We start from the raw sequence: 14,638 nt of genomic DNA, 5'->3' as shown, positions 1-14,638 counted from the left end.
CTCAGAACCATATACTGAAAAGGTATTTCAGGGTATTGTACTGAAAAGACAAATTGTATTATTTGAGAAATGATGTTAAATGATGAAATTACAAATGCTAGACTGGTTTACTTATTGGTGTGCTCTAGGATGTAATTCTTGATTGGTTTTATGAACTAGTCCTAGGAGTTCTTAACAATTCAATTGAGGCAGAGTTTGCTAATACAACTGCAACTTATGATTGCTTGCATGGTTTCAAACAAAACTTGAAGTGAATACACAGGACAGGATTCTAAGATTGGAACACTCAAGATTGGAGAGTGGTATTTGCTTTGCTCAGATAACTGTTTCTCAGGAACCGTAAGGCTTCCTTTTTTTATCTCTCCCCTTCTGTGTTCTACAATGCCCGCATTCTCCACTAGTGTGAGTCTTCTAAGCTGGGACAGGCAGAACGCAAACACGGGGAGGCTGAGATGGTGCCAAAAACAGTGCTATTTATTTACAATGAAGAGCTGGAAAGTGGGTGTAAGGAAGAGGAGGGAGAGTGGGGGAAGTGCTGTCTTGCGAGGTGCGATGTGGGGGCTGGAGCTGCCATGAAGAAAGACCCAGGAGCCGTCAAGGAGGCTGAGGATGGTCGAGAGGCATAGTGTAGCCGGGGAGTTTCTTTTCCGCTGTCCTTGTTGTCATCTTCCACGTTGGCCTCTACAATGAGAGAGAGCGAGAGAGACACACACAATAGTGTGCATGTGCTCAGAGCATGAACTCACTGGGGCCGCCGCTCCCTTTTATAGTAGCCTCTCTTTGGCTGGATGTTGTGTGTATTTCTGCCACCCCACCTTGTAGTCATGTGCACTCTTGCTGTCTAAAACAAGTGGCGCTGTCCCTTCAGCACCTCGCCAGCAGTTGTGCAAGGAGTGCACTTCTTGTAGTGTGTGTGAGCTGCATGCCGTGACAGTCCTGTATAAGTTTTGTGTGAATCCAAGCAAGCAATAATGAGTTACAACTGTACATTTTAGTAAATAATCCTAGGATTTTCACACACACACACACACACACACACACACACACACACACACACACACACACACACACACACACACACACACTTTAATCAGATACAAAGTTACTAATAACTTGCTACTTGAGTAGTCTTCTCATTGGATACTTTATTACTCTTACTCAAGTAAATATTAACATTATTACTTTTAATATTAATTGAGTAATTATTTTTATAAGTAGTTTTAAGTAGTTTTATGTCTCAATCAGCTCCCTAGGTCGTGAATCAACATATCATGTACGTTAGTTCGGGCTCCGTTACAGACCCTGGCTCACTACACTCTGGGACACTGATAACTCAATTTCCAGTGACATGTCTATGTAATTGTGTTAAAAAATGTCAGAAAAAATTAACAACTTTAAAATATTTCAGCTTTACATGTCATATAAATTTGTTAGCTTAATCACACACATTTCTGTCATGGTACATCAAGCAGGATACTAGACTAGCTAATGGATTTTTTAAAAAATAATTAAACACTTAAGTCATTAGACTCAAACAAACCATGTATAGAACATCAAATAAAAAGTTAAAAACAAGTAATCCTTTGAGAACTACAGTAACAAGCTAGTTACATTTATAGAAACAGTTGGCTGAGAGTTTGCCCCCCTTTTTTTTAGCTGAAAGGTTTCAGAAAACATGACATCATTTCCAGTAAGGGAATATAGTAAGCATTTGTGCTCCCTGGTTTTTGTTGTACATTGTGAGATTTTTCAGGGAACAAACATTGCAGAGCACTTGAATGATTTTGTGATTGAGACAGCTCTTAAAATGGCCAACTCCCTTATCAGTGCCCTTACTACTGAACTAGGGAGCTGGTTGAGACATACCCCAAGTTTCCTGTCTGTAGAACCTATGGTTAGGTCTGCACAATCAGTTTTCGTGGAGAAAAAAAAGGAGTAGTAGTAGAAGGAGGAGGAGAAGAAGAAGCAGAAGAAAAGGCGCAGACTGTTGAAAGTGCCCATGCTGACCATCGTGTTCTGCAAAAAGGGGCATGTGAGCATTAGAACTGAACCAGAAGAAAAGATGATGACCTGGTCTGATGAATCATGTTTCCTTTTTTACATCATGTGGATGGACTGGTGTGTGTGTGTTGCTTACCTGGGGGAAGAGATGGCACCAGGATGCACTATGGGGAGAATGAAAACCAGTGTGATGCTCTAGGCAATGTTCTGCTGGGTACACTGACACTTACCACCTATCTAAATATCATTGTAAGTACACCACTTCATGGTAATGGTATTCCCTAATGTCAGTGGCCTCTTTCAGCAGGATAATGCACCCTGCTACACTGCAAAAATTGTTCAGGACTGGATTGAGAAACATGTCAAAGAGTTCAAGGTGTCACTTGGCTTCTAAATATCCCAGATTTCAATCCAATCAAGCATCTGAGGAATGTGCTGAACAAACAAGTACAATTCATAGAGGCCCCAACCTTGCAATTTACAGGACTTAAAGGATCTGCTGTTAACATCTTTGTGCCAGATACCACCGGACACTCTCTTGTGGAGTCCATGCCTTGACAGGTCAGAGCTGTTTTGGCAGCACAAGGGGGACCTACACAGTATTTGGCAGGTGTTTTTAGTGTTATGGCTGATCAGTGTATATATATAGTGCAGTCATAATGAAATCCTTTGCAGACCTATCACAACAATATGGCCTCAATAAATCTCACAAGTTTATTGTTCTGATTGGGTTTATTAAAATCTAGAACATGCTGGAAATGCAAGAGTGATGAAGGTACTTTAATACATGCTCATGTGACATGTGCTGAAATACAGATGTTCTGGACCAAGGTACACAAGTATATTGAGAATGTAATGGTGATATACCTTGATTTCGTGGGGATGTTATCTCTACTTTCTGTGACCCACAGAGAGTGGGAAGCAACTGCGGTAATGATCGGACAACAGATTCTTCTCAGGAATTGGAGGAACCGGCAAGTCCCGCATCGGAGAAATGGATTATTGAATTCAGAAAGGTTGCAGCTTCCATAAAGGATGCATAATAAGGAACAGAAATACCTGTCAAAGTGGGACAGATTTCACACATGGTGATATACAGTGGATGATGAGTTATGATGGAATATGTCCTTGGAGGGGCTAAGCTGTACATATTTTGTATGTTTTCGGTGTACATATGTTAATAGTCATACATTGTAAAGGCAGTCAAGAGCCATGCTTTCCATACTACAGAGAAGTTTTAAGTTGTAAGGATTTCCTCAAATGGTTTGGATAGGAACCTGGAGGAACTTCGCACAGGACTTCAGAATCTCATCCTATATAGGATTTTCTATTTTCTACTTGAGAATCCACTTGGAATTAATGAGGAACAGCTGTTTAAGTAAATTAAGCTCTGCCTTTTTAAGAATAGATTGACATGTGCTGGCCATATTGGTTAAAAAACGTAAAGTTTTTTAGATAATTCTCGAGGTTGATACTTTGCTGAATAGTTTTACGCCGAATTTGTGAGGACTGCACAAGAATTCTATAATTAGTTTACAAAAGTTAACATATTATGCAAATTAGCAAAAAAAATCTATGTTGGTGGAGCTAAATGGTTCTTTTTGTATCAGTAGAATCAGCCTGAGTACTTGGAGCCCTAATAAAAATAAAAAATAATAAAATAAAATGTCAAATATGTCAGTAAAGAAAGTAACATAGTACATAATAGACCACAAAACATGATGAAGGCTGTCAGGGACTACGTGCAAGTCTCCAAAAAAACAATGGCAGCTTCTCCAAGATGCTTAGCAAAAAATACCGGCCAGTATTCTTTTTAAACTGTATGAAGTGTACCTAAGACTACTGATGCATTTGTAAAGGCATTTTAAAGGCAAATCTTGACTTTGTTTAGTTTATTACTGCTCTATCTATGCTCACCCTCCACTTTACTAGGAAAACCTGCACATTCATGCACGTACCTATTCAGCCAATCAGTTGGCAGCAAAACAATGTAAAAAAAATCATGCAGATACAGGTCAATAGCTACCGCTATTGTTCACATCAAAGATCATAAATGTGATCTCAGTGACTTTAACCATGGCATGGTTTTTGGTAGCAGATGGGCTGGTTTGAGTACTTCAGAAACTGCTGATCTCTTGGGATTTTTGCACATAACAGTTTACACAAAATGGTGTGAAAAACATAAAACATCCTGTGTGTGGAGGGTCTGCAGGCTACAGAGGAGAATGACCAGACTGGTCTGAGCTGATAGGAACTCAGTCAACGGAAGTCATAGTAATTCAAATCAGCACTCTTTGCAACTGTGGTGAGCAGAAAAGCATCTCAGAATGCACAAAAGATCAAACCTTGAGGTGGATGGGCTACAATTGCAGAAGACCACAATAAATTCTACTCCTGTCAGCAAAGCACAAGAATCTGAGGCTATCAAGGGCACAGACACAAAACTGGACAGTTGAAGACTGGAAAAAGACCAGATGATTTTTTTTCTAATCTTCAACCGTCCAGTTTCTGTGAGCCCATGATCACCTCAAGTTCCTGTTCTTGGCTGACAGAAGTAGAACCCAATGTGATTTTCTGTTGGTGTGGCCTATCCACCTCAAGTTTCGATGTATATTGTATGCTGGGATGCTTTTTCTGCTCACCATGGTTGTAAAGATAGACTGAGTTACTATATCCTTCATGGCATTACATACCAATCTGGCCCTTAAGACCATCATCTCTCTTATGAACAAGGTGTTGACACCCATAGAACTGTTGCTAACTCAGTTTTTTTTTTGTTTTGTTTTGTTTTGTTTTTGCACCATTCTTTGTAAACTCTTTCGGGAACCAAAGAGCCATTTTGGTTCATTTTGGTTAATGAATGTTTTCAAAAGAGCCATTGCAAAAACCTCTTGTGTGTGTGTGTGTGTGTGTGTGTGTGTGTATAGACTCATCCAGTGCATGAGAAAAAAATCTGCAAAAGATATAAATGTGCTCCTTTTCCGTCTGTCTCACATGTGCCATAATGGCATGCACTGTTTGGGTAGACGGGGCATGTCTTATTTTCTGAATGATTTTCTCCTTGATCTGGAAATCTGCAAACAGTTCAGTTGCCATGCTCAACATGCATGACTTTACATATCCTCAGTCAGTAAAAGGTTTTCCTTGTCTTACAATCTCCAATGAGGCAGCAAAGCTGGCAGCATTCAGGCTTCCAGTTGCTCCTGGCCATGCTTGCAGCTGCTGCTGTCTGGCTTAAAGTTTACATTGGAGCGCCATGCACACCTTCCTTTTTATTTCGCCCACCGGGTAGTTTGCTGAAAAAGCTGCATGGTGGGTTTCGAAATGTCTCTTAAAATTTTATTTTTTAAATGAGGCAATACGTTCTGTACAAATCAGGCACTGCAGAGCACCAGAGCTTTCAATAAAAGCATATATTTCAGTCCAGTCACTTATAAATTTTTGATGCTCCTCTGAATTATTTCTCCACAATCGAGCTAGTTAGCTGCTTGAATCTGAGCGAGAGAGGTTACCATAGAAACGTAAGTGGTTTGCCACTGATTGATGTCATGACACTTGCACACAGCACTGCATACGTGCACTGGCCAGAACAACTTGAAATATATTATTCTGAACTGACTTTTCATTACCTTCGGTAAACATCAAATGCATTGTAATTAACTGTGCATTTTCTGAAGGAAACAGATCTCTAGTGATAGTGATCGTGATCTCTAGGTGATCAGCAGTTTATGAAATACTCAAAGCAGTCCTTGTGGTACCAACATCCATGCCACAATCAAAGTCACACTTTTTCTTATTCTGATGTTTGATGTGAACACTGTATCTGCGTGATTGTTATTACTTTTTTTGCAGTGCACTGTTGCAACATGATTGGCTGATTAGAGAAGTGCATGAATATGCAGGTATACAGGTGTACCTTATAAAGTGGACAGTAGGTTAATTTTTATGTAGAAAATGTTCAATTTAATTAATTCTGAAGGCATTTTTTGCTTTACAGCATTTCTTTACATGTGCGTTTTACATAGTAATGTACAAGTGAAGGCACTCAATAACTTCAAATGGCAAAAGATACAAACAAACTCTGCTAGGACACATGCAAAAGAAAACATTTCTACATGACTGTGTCTCGGTATAACAACATTTGGTGATGTATTTATATATTTATTTTTATTCCTATTTTGATACCTTCTCTCTGTGTTTGAATCTATGATGTTTACACTGGATATAACACAGTCACAGAATTTCCCACAAATGAGAATTAGACATTCATATTTACACTGATGGAGCACTATTCTAATACAGGGTAGGGTCTCCCTTTGATCTCAAACAACCTCAATTCTTCATGGCATGGATTACATCATACAAGTCCTGCAGATTTTTCAGGTGCACTTTCTGTTGGTGGCAAATTCTGAGCCTGTCTGTGTACCTCAGCAGAAAGTTACAAGCTACAGTTTTCCAGTCTTCCACTGTCCAGTTTTGGTGAACCTGTGCCTCAGCTTTCTGATCTTGGCTGACTGTTGGCTGCTGTTGAAGTCCATCCTGAGATGCTTTTCTGCTTACCACAATTGTACAGAGTGGTAATCTGAGTTACTGTAGCTTTTCTGTCCACTCAAACCAGTCTGATCATTGTCTGTTGATCTCTCTCATCAACAAGGCATTTCTGTCTGCAGAACTGCTGTTCACTGAATGTATTTTTCTTTATTTCTTTCTGTGTAAAATCTACAGACTGTTGTGCATGAACATCCAAGGAGATCAGCATTTATAAAAATACTCAAACCAGCCAACCTGGCACCAACAATCATGCCACAGTCAAAATCACTGAGATCACATTTTTCCCCATTCTGATGGTTGATGTGAAAATGACCTGAAGCTGCTGGCTGGTATGTGCATGATTTTATGCATTGCACTGCTGCCACACAGTTGGTTGGTTAGATAATTGTATCTCTCTGGCTATATACCATTAAAGGCCACCCATCATTGATAGAGGGCCAATTTTCTACCCGAAGACATTCATGTGGTCTCTCTCCTGTCCTTTTTAGGTAAAGAATTTTTGGGTATGCTGCACAAATATCAGTTACTAATTTCTTTCCAGTATGCCTAATCATAAGAACAGAAAATAGCAACTACCTTGCATGAAAATTTATTGGTCTGACTTGATCTGCACTCAAGATATTCTCAGGAATAATGAAGGAAACGTTAATGGATTGTTCTGTGGTCACTCTAATATGGTACTGGTAATCACATGTTACTGATGCATTAACACACTGCAACATAGCGCTTGCATTTCTCTTTATCAGAATTGTAATGTATGATTTTCAGATTCTCCTCATTAGTAGGTTGACAACTTAGTAACCATACAGCTTTAATCTTCTTTTAATAGCTTATTACCACATTTCAACTGTTCAGCAAGGCTGGTAAGCTGAAATGTTGAGCTGAAAATAATGTAGTTCCAAAAAAACAGATGGTCAGAAGTTTTAAGCCGTTTTCTTTTTTCAGGAATTCTTCTTAAGAAATCTATTCTTAAACTTTACTATGTATTGCATTCTTTCATCTGCCAAAGTAAGTTGCTCATTTTTTGTCACAAACATCTCACTTCTATATGCAAACAAAGGAATTAATTAATTATAGCCATATATATTTATCTACACAAATGCAATCACAGCTGACTTGTCCCATGAGCTGAAGTGGATCAATTCATGAGACACATCAACTGTGATTATACTGTTAGTTAATTTTTTTGTTGTTTTCAACTGATGTGTAGTCAGAAACACAGGCTACATTAAATGCTTCATGATACAGGCCTCCTTGAGTACTCAAACCTATATCCTTTAAGGTTGTACCAAATCATAAAATCTACTCAGAGGAATCAAGGAAGTGGGAGATAGGACAGATTCCAGATAAAGGACACACAGGTGTTTCCTATAAGTCTTATATTTTGGCACATGAAGTAATCTTATGCTAAAAATGCTGCCAAAAAAAATAATTTAAATAAATTATACTATAAATATATAAATAAAATAATTGGATAATAGACAGTAAAATATTCCTTGCTTTAAAAATAACCATATAAGAAGTTGATGGTGTTAAAGTTAAGTAGAATCTTGTTTAGGCTAAAACAAAAATTTAAGCATGTGATGTATATGTGAAAGAAATTAATTGAAGTTTTTTCATTGTGTAAGCCTAATTTTGTATGTGCAGATCTGTCATTCAGTTAATAGGGCTGGGCAATATGTCATCAATAAGCAAATTTAACATATGTTTGTGCCTGATTCTTCCTGTCCTTGTTTTCTTTGCTTGTACTCTTTCCTTAATTGCTCAGAGGGAGGATCTAAGAAGCAAGGAAAAGAAACATGGAGGTACAATTAAAGAAATAAGCATCAGTCGTGGAGTGCCCTTTTCCTACACAGATTTATGTTTTTGCTCTTGTAACAAACGAAATTCATCCCATTAAGGTAGTTACCACACTGGGATGTTCTACCAGCTCAGTGATGATCATGATGATTATTTGTGGTGATAATGGAATCAAGGATGTAGTGGCGTTCAAGTGAGCCTCTGCAGAGAGGAATATTAAATCTTTAGTCATTTCCAAGCTGAAGTGAATAATGCATAACAGTGATTATGATTATGTCCTTGCTGTTTTGTGTCTATGAGGTCTATTTGTGATTTTGATATGGTGCTCTGTTCATTCATTTTATTCCAATATTATGTTTTTATTTGTGAGTATGAATGCAAAAGAGCAAAATAAGACCACCTATCTCAGATGTTTATGGTTAATGGTCCTCCATGTAACCTATTTAAAATGCACACTGTATGTAATGGGTATGTGTGATATGTATGGTATTTTCTTGTGTTAAGAGAAAACTACCGTACCCAACTTAACCCCTTGTGATGTCCTCCCATAATACAACTGTTCCTACTGAAAATCATTGTTTCTGTTATTTAATATACATCCTGTGCGTATATTCACTACAAGTTTACACATAAGCTTGTACTTCTAAATATGGACAAAAAAGTAAGTCTGTATAAAACAAAGATATGTTTAAAAAACCATTTGTAGGGGAAAAAACTATTTGGACATTATATTTTTTTAAAAGAAATTAACTATATATACACACATAGTGTGGTCCAAAAGTCTGAAAGTACTTTGAAAAAGTTCAATATCTTAAATATTTAATATTCAAGGTCCCATTTAAATGTAAGCAAATTTGTGATATTGACCATGTTAACTGCTTTGTAAAAAAAAGTCAGATTTTACTCTTCTACTGAAGCATGTGTCCAGAAGATACATCAATGGATTTGATCTAAAGTGGATCATAAAGGTTTTGCACAAACTTTTGGAGTCCATACCAGCTCGAATGCACACGGTCATTAAAGAAAAAAGAGGATATAGCAAATACTAAGAAACTCTGAAAATAATGTAAATATTTCTATTCACTCAAGTTGTCAATAATATTAATTGTAAGAAAGTCATATTAAATAAGAATGGAACCACAACTTATCCTCCCTCTACAGGTATGCCATGCAAGATTTCAAGACATCTTTTTTGCATAATTTTTTGTTCACATTTATTAGTACAAATTTAAAAAGACTGTGTGTGTAAATTTGAAGTGGCTATATACACTGGAAGTATATTAAATAACACAGATGTGTCCAAATACTTATTTCCCTTCACTGTATGTCATCCATGTTGGTTTTGAGGAAAACAAAACAGAAAATAAGGTTGTCACCCTGTAATCAAAGCTGGATACTCTTAAAAGACATGGTTCTTCAACTGTTTACTGTCTTCTAAAAAGTGTTTTCTGCATAAATAAGGGTTCTCAGCTTTCAAAAAGAGTTCTAACCTTTATGATAGCAAACTGCCATCACAACACCTTGCCCCAGAGAGACAACCATAAAGCCATAGGCATTCTAATTTAAAGGTTCTGAAAGAAGAGTGTACCAGCAGCACATCTGAACACTTCTTTTGAGGGATACCAAAAAGTCCTTGTGAATGCAGTCATACATGGTCACTATCTGGATAGATAGATAGATAGATAGATAGATAGATAGACCTCTATAAAATGGAAATAAAGAACTGTCCAAACCAAGTGTTTCTATTAATATGTTCATTTTGCATGATTTTTTTTTTTTTTTATCAAAAGAAATAGAACTATGGCCATAGAACAATGAATTCCAGTGTCTAGATCAATTTTATTTTTGTAATAATCCATATCAGATTATAATTGTACAAGGTTTTACAAACCCTTTTCATTCAAATTTTGCTATTGAATGCCATATCAAATCTTAATCCATCTTAATTTGACCAACCTCAGAAAATAACCAGAGCAAAGACTACAATTTCAAGCAGTTGATGGTTGAAGGTCCAGTGCTGGCCTGAGTTGCAGTAATCATAAATGCAGCAATGGTAACTTAAGGATATGTTGTTCCCATAGATGATGTGATTACCTTTCTTTAGGCATTTGTCCTCCAGTATGCAGCCCTTGATAAAGACTCCACTGTAAGCTCCATAGTGCCCATTTGCAATGAAACACAGCTGTCCAGGTAGGCATTCAGTCAAAACTTGCTTACATGGTTTGTTAATTAACTGCATTGGACAGTAGTAACAAAGTAGTTTTCCACAGTGCAAACCAGGAAGGAAAATCAGGCACACACAAAAGGCAAAACATTTGTACTTTAAGAGACATCTAATGCACAACCAAGCCTTCTCTGACTGGTTCATTTTCTCTTCTTCAAAGCTACAACAAAATGAATATAAAATGACAGGTATGTCTGGTTGTAATAAAAATAGGGCTTGCTGGTAATGCTTAACTAAAGAGCAAGACATACCACAACACACTACAAACACTTACATTTGAAAGAACATTGGCAAGTTTCAGATTAGCAATTAGGTTTAATTAGTAGAAAAGCACAACAGGTGCTGAAGTTTATCTCTATTGCTATAATGAGCAGTCTAGAGCCATCTGAATAGCTTCTAAGCATTACATTAATAGTTATGACTAAAACTATTCACAGTTCAGAGTAGTATGAGAGTATTTTTTATTTTATTTTATTTTTTTGCTTAATTTTCAAAAAGAAAAAAAATACAAGTTCCACCAAAATAAATAGAAATTGAATCGCAAATATAAAATGACATCCACAAATGAATACAACAAGTTGCACAAATATTTGGGTCACAAATGTGTTTGGAATGCATCTCAATATCCCTACTGTCTATTTGTTGAATCAGCTGCTTTTATCTGTAGATTGCTCCATGTGCATTTATGCATGAGATGGCATTTGAGAATTTATTCATGGATATCTGAAACATTTCTCATGCTGACTCAAACCACGAATGGTCTCTTCAGTGGTCTGCTCTAGCCAATCAGATAGCAAGACAAATTTTCACTAATGCTCACATTACTCCAACCAATCAACAATGGTCATCAACAGACTTTGAAATTATCACCCAATAAAAATAAGAGGAAAAGTTTTATCACCTGAATAATAGAGTTTAAAATAATAATAAAATAAATTATCTTATTGTAAAATATCAGTACATTTCATAGTAATTAAATTACCTGTATTTTCATATTATATGTAATATATCTTTCAAATTACATGTTTTACAAGTTGTCTTTGTTTGTCTGTATGTTTATTTGTTTGTTTGTTTGTTTGTTTGTTTCCACTTTAAGAGACATATTCAGATTACATTTTTCCCAACCACTTTTTTTTAAAGAACACTTTTCAGGACCAGGAGGCTTTGTGTCAATCTATGACATTGGGGATGTACTGCACAAATTGAAATGACTACTTTTCTGGTAGAAGTGATAAGAATTTAACATGGAATATTCCAGTTTCATTCAGCAAGGTTAATCCATACAAACAACTAAGCCACCACTGTCCTGTAAAATAAATTGGTGCCTGAGGCATGGCTTAAACCCAGGTCCACCAACAAACTAGCAAGGGGTCTAACCCATCACACAACTGGGAAATAGTGCAAGTTATTTTGAGATTGTGCTAGGAAACGTCTGAGTTACATGTTACCCTGTTCCCTGTGAAGGGAACAAGACGTTGCGTTTGCTCAACGCTGTGGGAAGCGTCCTCATCGGCATCTGAAGCTTGTGTAACATCATGTCTATTTATAGGCCTGCCATGATCAGGTGACGTGGAAATTAAGCGCATTGTGTGATATATATATATAGGGCACCTGTGAACCACGCCGTCAGGCTGTATTATCTGAAGTGAAGCCGAAATTCATAGGCATGCCCCGGTATGACAAAGCTATGCAATGTCTTATTCCCTCCACTCCACACTGCGTTTGCTCAACACTGTTGGAACGAGAATACCCACTCCGTCATATCAAGGGTTCGGCCTGTTCAAAAAGACCCAAGCCAGAAGTGTAGGCACTTTAGGAATATAATCCGGCCTAGGATACAGGAAGGCCTTGGTTAATCCATGGGTAAAGTCAAGGCAGGACGGTGTAACACAGAGAGCTTGTAGAGTTCCTACTCGCATGAGAGATGTCAGGGCCAGCAGAAGAGCTACCTTTAGAGTCAGAAGCTTCTCAGAGGCTGACTCTAAGGGCTCAAATGGGGCACCTGACAGACTTTCCAGGACCACAGAAAGGTCCCAGGAAGGTATGTTGGTCTGATGATGGGCCTCAGCCACCTGACGCCACACATAAACCTCGAAGTTAGAGGATATTGCCCAACACAGAGGCTCCATCAATAGGGGCATGGCTGGCCGAACTGGGAGCCACGTAGACCCTGATTGAAGAAGGAGCCAATTCTGCTAAGAAACGTCCTTGTAAGAACTCCAGGACTGAAGCTATTGCGCAGTTCACTGGGTCTAGCTGACGTAGAGTGCATACAATTTCCTCATGGATGGTGCTCAAGCATTCAACATGGTCTCTACAACCCTAGTTCTCAGAGTAAAGCCTACTTAGATAAACTTTCATGAACTTTTTGGCAGGTCTTATGAAAATCTGTATGTGTCATTGGTACTATACCCTGAAGGTGCTCAAAAGGATTCAAGATATCGCCACCTTGTGTTAAAAAATTATAATGGAATTTCACAAAATGCTAATAGCTTTTAAGTACTTCTGCCTATTGTCATGAGAATGGTCTTGATAGATTCCTTGGGTCATGCTGAGAACAATGATATCAATTATGCCATGGTCAGCCAAACTTGCTGTCAGCCATTTTGAAATGCTTTGAAAACCTTTTGTTGAATTGTCACGAAAATTTAAGCAGATCATTTTCAGCAGGGTCACTCGCGTGACCAGTAATGGTGCCTATAAACCATGATATCAGCTTCTATTATCTGAAGTGAAGATGTAATTCACAAGCATTATGTCCACTGATACCTCACCCTCAGTCGGAACTATGGAAACTGTCGGTCTGGCCCCTGAGGGGCACCAGCTCATTTATTATGGTCTCTCAACCAAGGTTGTAGAGACCATGGTGAATGCTAGAGCACCATCCATGAGAAAAATGTATGCACTAAAGTGGCGACTTTTTGTCTCGTGGTGTGAGGAACGTCAGTTAGACCCAGTAAACTGTGCAACAGCTAAAGTCCTGGAGTTCTTTCAGGGACGTTTTTGAGCAGGGTTAGTTCCTTCTACAATTAGAGTCTACGTGGCTGTCATTTCTGCCAGCCACTCCCCTGTCAATGAAGCCTCTGTGGGGCAACATCCTCTAACATCAAGGTTTATTCACGGTGCCAGGTGGCTGAGGCCCATCAGCAGACCACGCACACCTTCCTGGGACTTTTCTGTGGTCCTGGAAGGTCTGTCAGGTGCCCAATTTGAGCCCTTAGTGTCAGCCTCAGAGAAACTTCTGAATCTAAAGGTAGTTATTTTGCTGTCCCTGGCATGTCTCAAGCAAGTAGGAGATCTACTGGCCCTGGATTAGCCAAGGCCTTCCTATATCCTAGACCAGATTATATTCCTAAAGTGCCTACATATGCTGCTCAGCCGGTAGTTTTGCAGGCTTTCTGCCCTCTTCCATTCCTTACACTGGAACAAGAAAAATTGCTTGTGCTGTGTCCAGTAAGGGCTCTCTATATTTACGTGCACTGCTCCAGCCAGTGGCGTAAGTCAGTGTAGTTGCTGTTCTGCTTTGGTGGCAACAGTAGAAATTATGCTATGTCAAAGCAGCGCATCTCTAATTGGATAGTGTAAGCAATCTCTATTGCTTATGAGCACATGGTCTTACTATGCCTCTGGGCATAAGGACTCATTCCATTGGGGGGGGGTCGCCTCCTCAAAGACTTTATCCAAAGCGGTAAACTTACAGGCTTTGTGTGCTGTGGCAGGATGGTCTAAGCCGCACATGTTCATTCCGTAATACAGTTTGGACATGGATTCCACCACGGGCTTGAAGGTCTTGCAGTGATCCTCGGGCTCAGACCTTTTTGAACAGGCCATACCCTCAATATGACAGATTGGGTATAATCGTTCCCACAGCGTGAAGCTCAAGCGGTGTTGACTTCGCTTTGAAAGGGAAAGTCTGGGTTACACATGTAACCCTGTTCCCTTAGAACGGAACAAGACGTACAGCTTTATCATATTGGGGCATGCCTATAAATAGGCCTGTGTGATTTCACACAGAGTTCAGATACTGGTCATGCACGAGGGCAATTCCCACAGCATAAATCT

The 14,638-nt window shown here is 38.6% G+C and overlaps 1 protein-coding gene across 1 annotated transcript; it reads right to left on the bottom strand.

The window, feature by feature from the left end:
• Positions 1–199: 199 nt before the first annotated feature.
• On the bottom strand, positions 200–10,932 carry bncr (bouncer). Its single transcript, XM_053678022.1, has 4 exons — positions 10,447–10,932; positions 2,138–2,165; positions 816–936; positions 200–681 (listed from the first exon to the last, which is right to left on the bottom strand). Exons 1-4 carry the CDS (start codon positions 10,823–10,825, stop codon positions 595–597), a joined length of 615 nt encoding a protein of 204 aa, XP_053533997.1. The 5' UTR covers positions 10,826–10,932; the 3' UTR covers positions 200–594.
• Between the last annotated feature and the right edge of the window lie 3,706 nt (positions 10,933–14,638).

Source organism: Ictalurus punctatus, chromosome 4 (genome assembly GCF_001660625.3).
Source record: "Ictalurus punctatus breed USDA103 chromosome 4, Coco_2.0, whole genome shotgun sequence".
Taxonomy (NCBI): domain Eukaryota; kingdom Metazoa; phylum Chordata; class Actinopteri; order Siluriformes; family Ictaluridae; genus Ictalurus; species Ictalurus punctatus.
The sequence above is the reverse complement of the archived record's forward strand: the minus strand, read 5'-3'. Positions and strand labels throughout refer to the sequence as shown.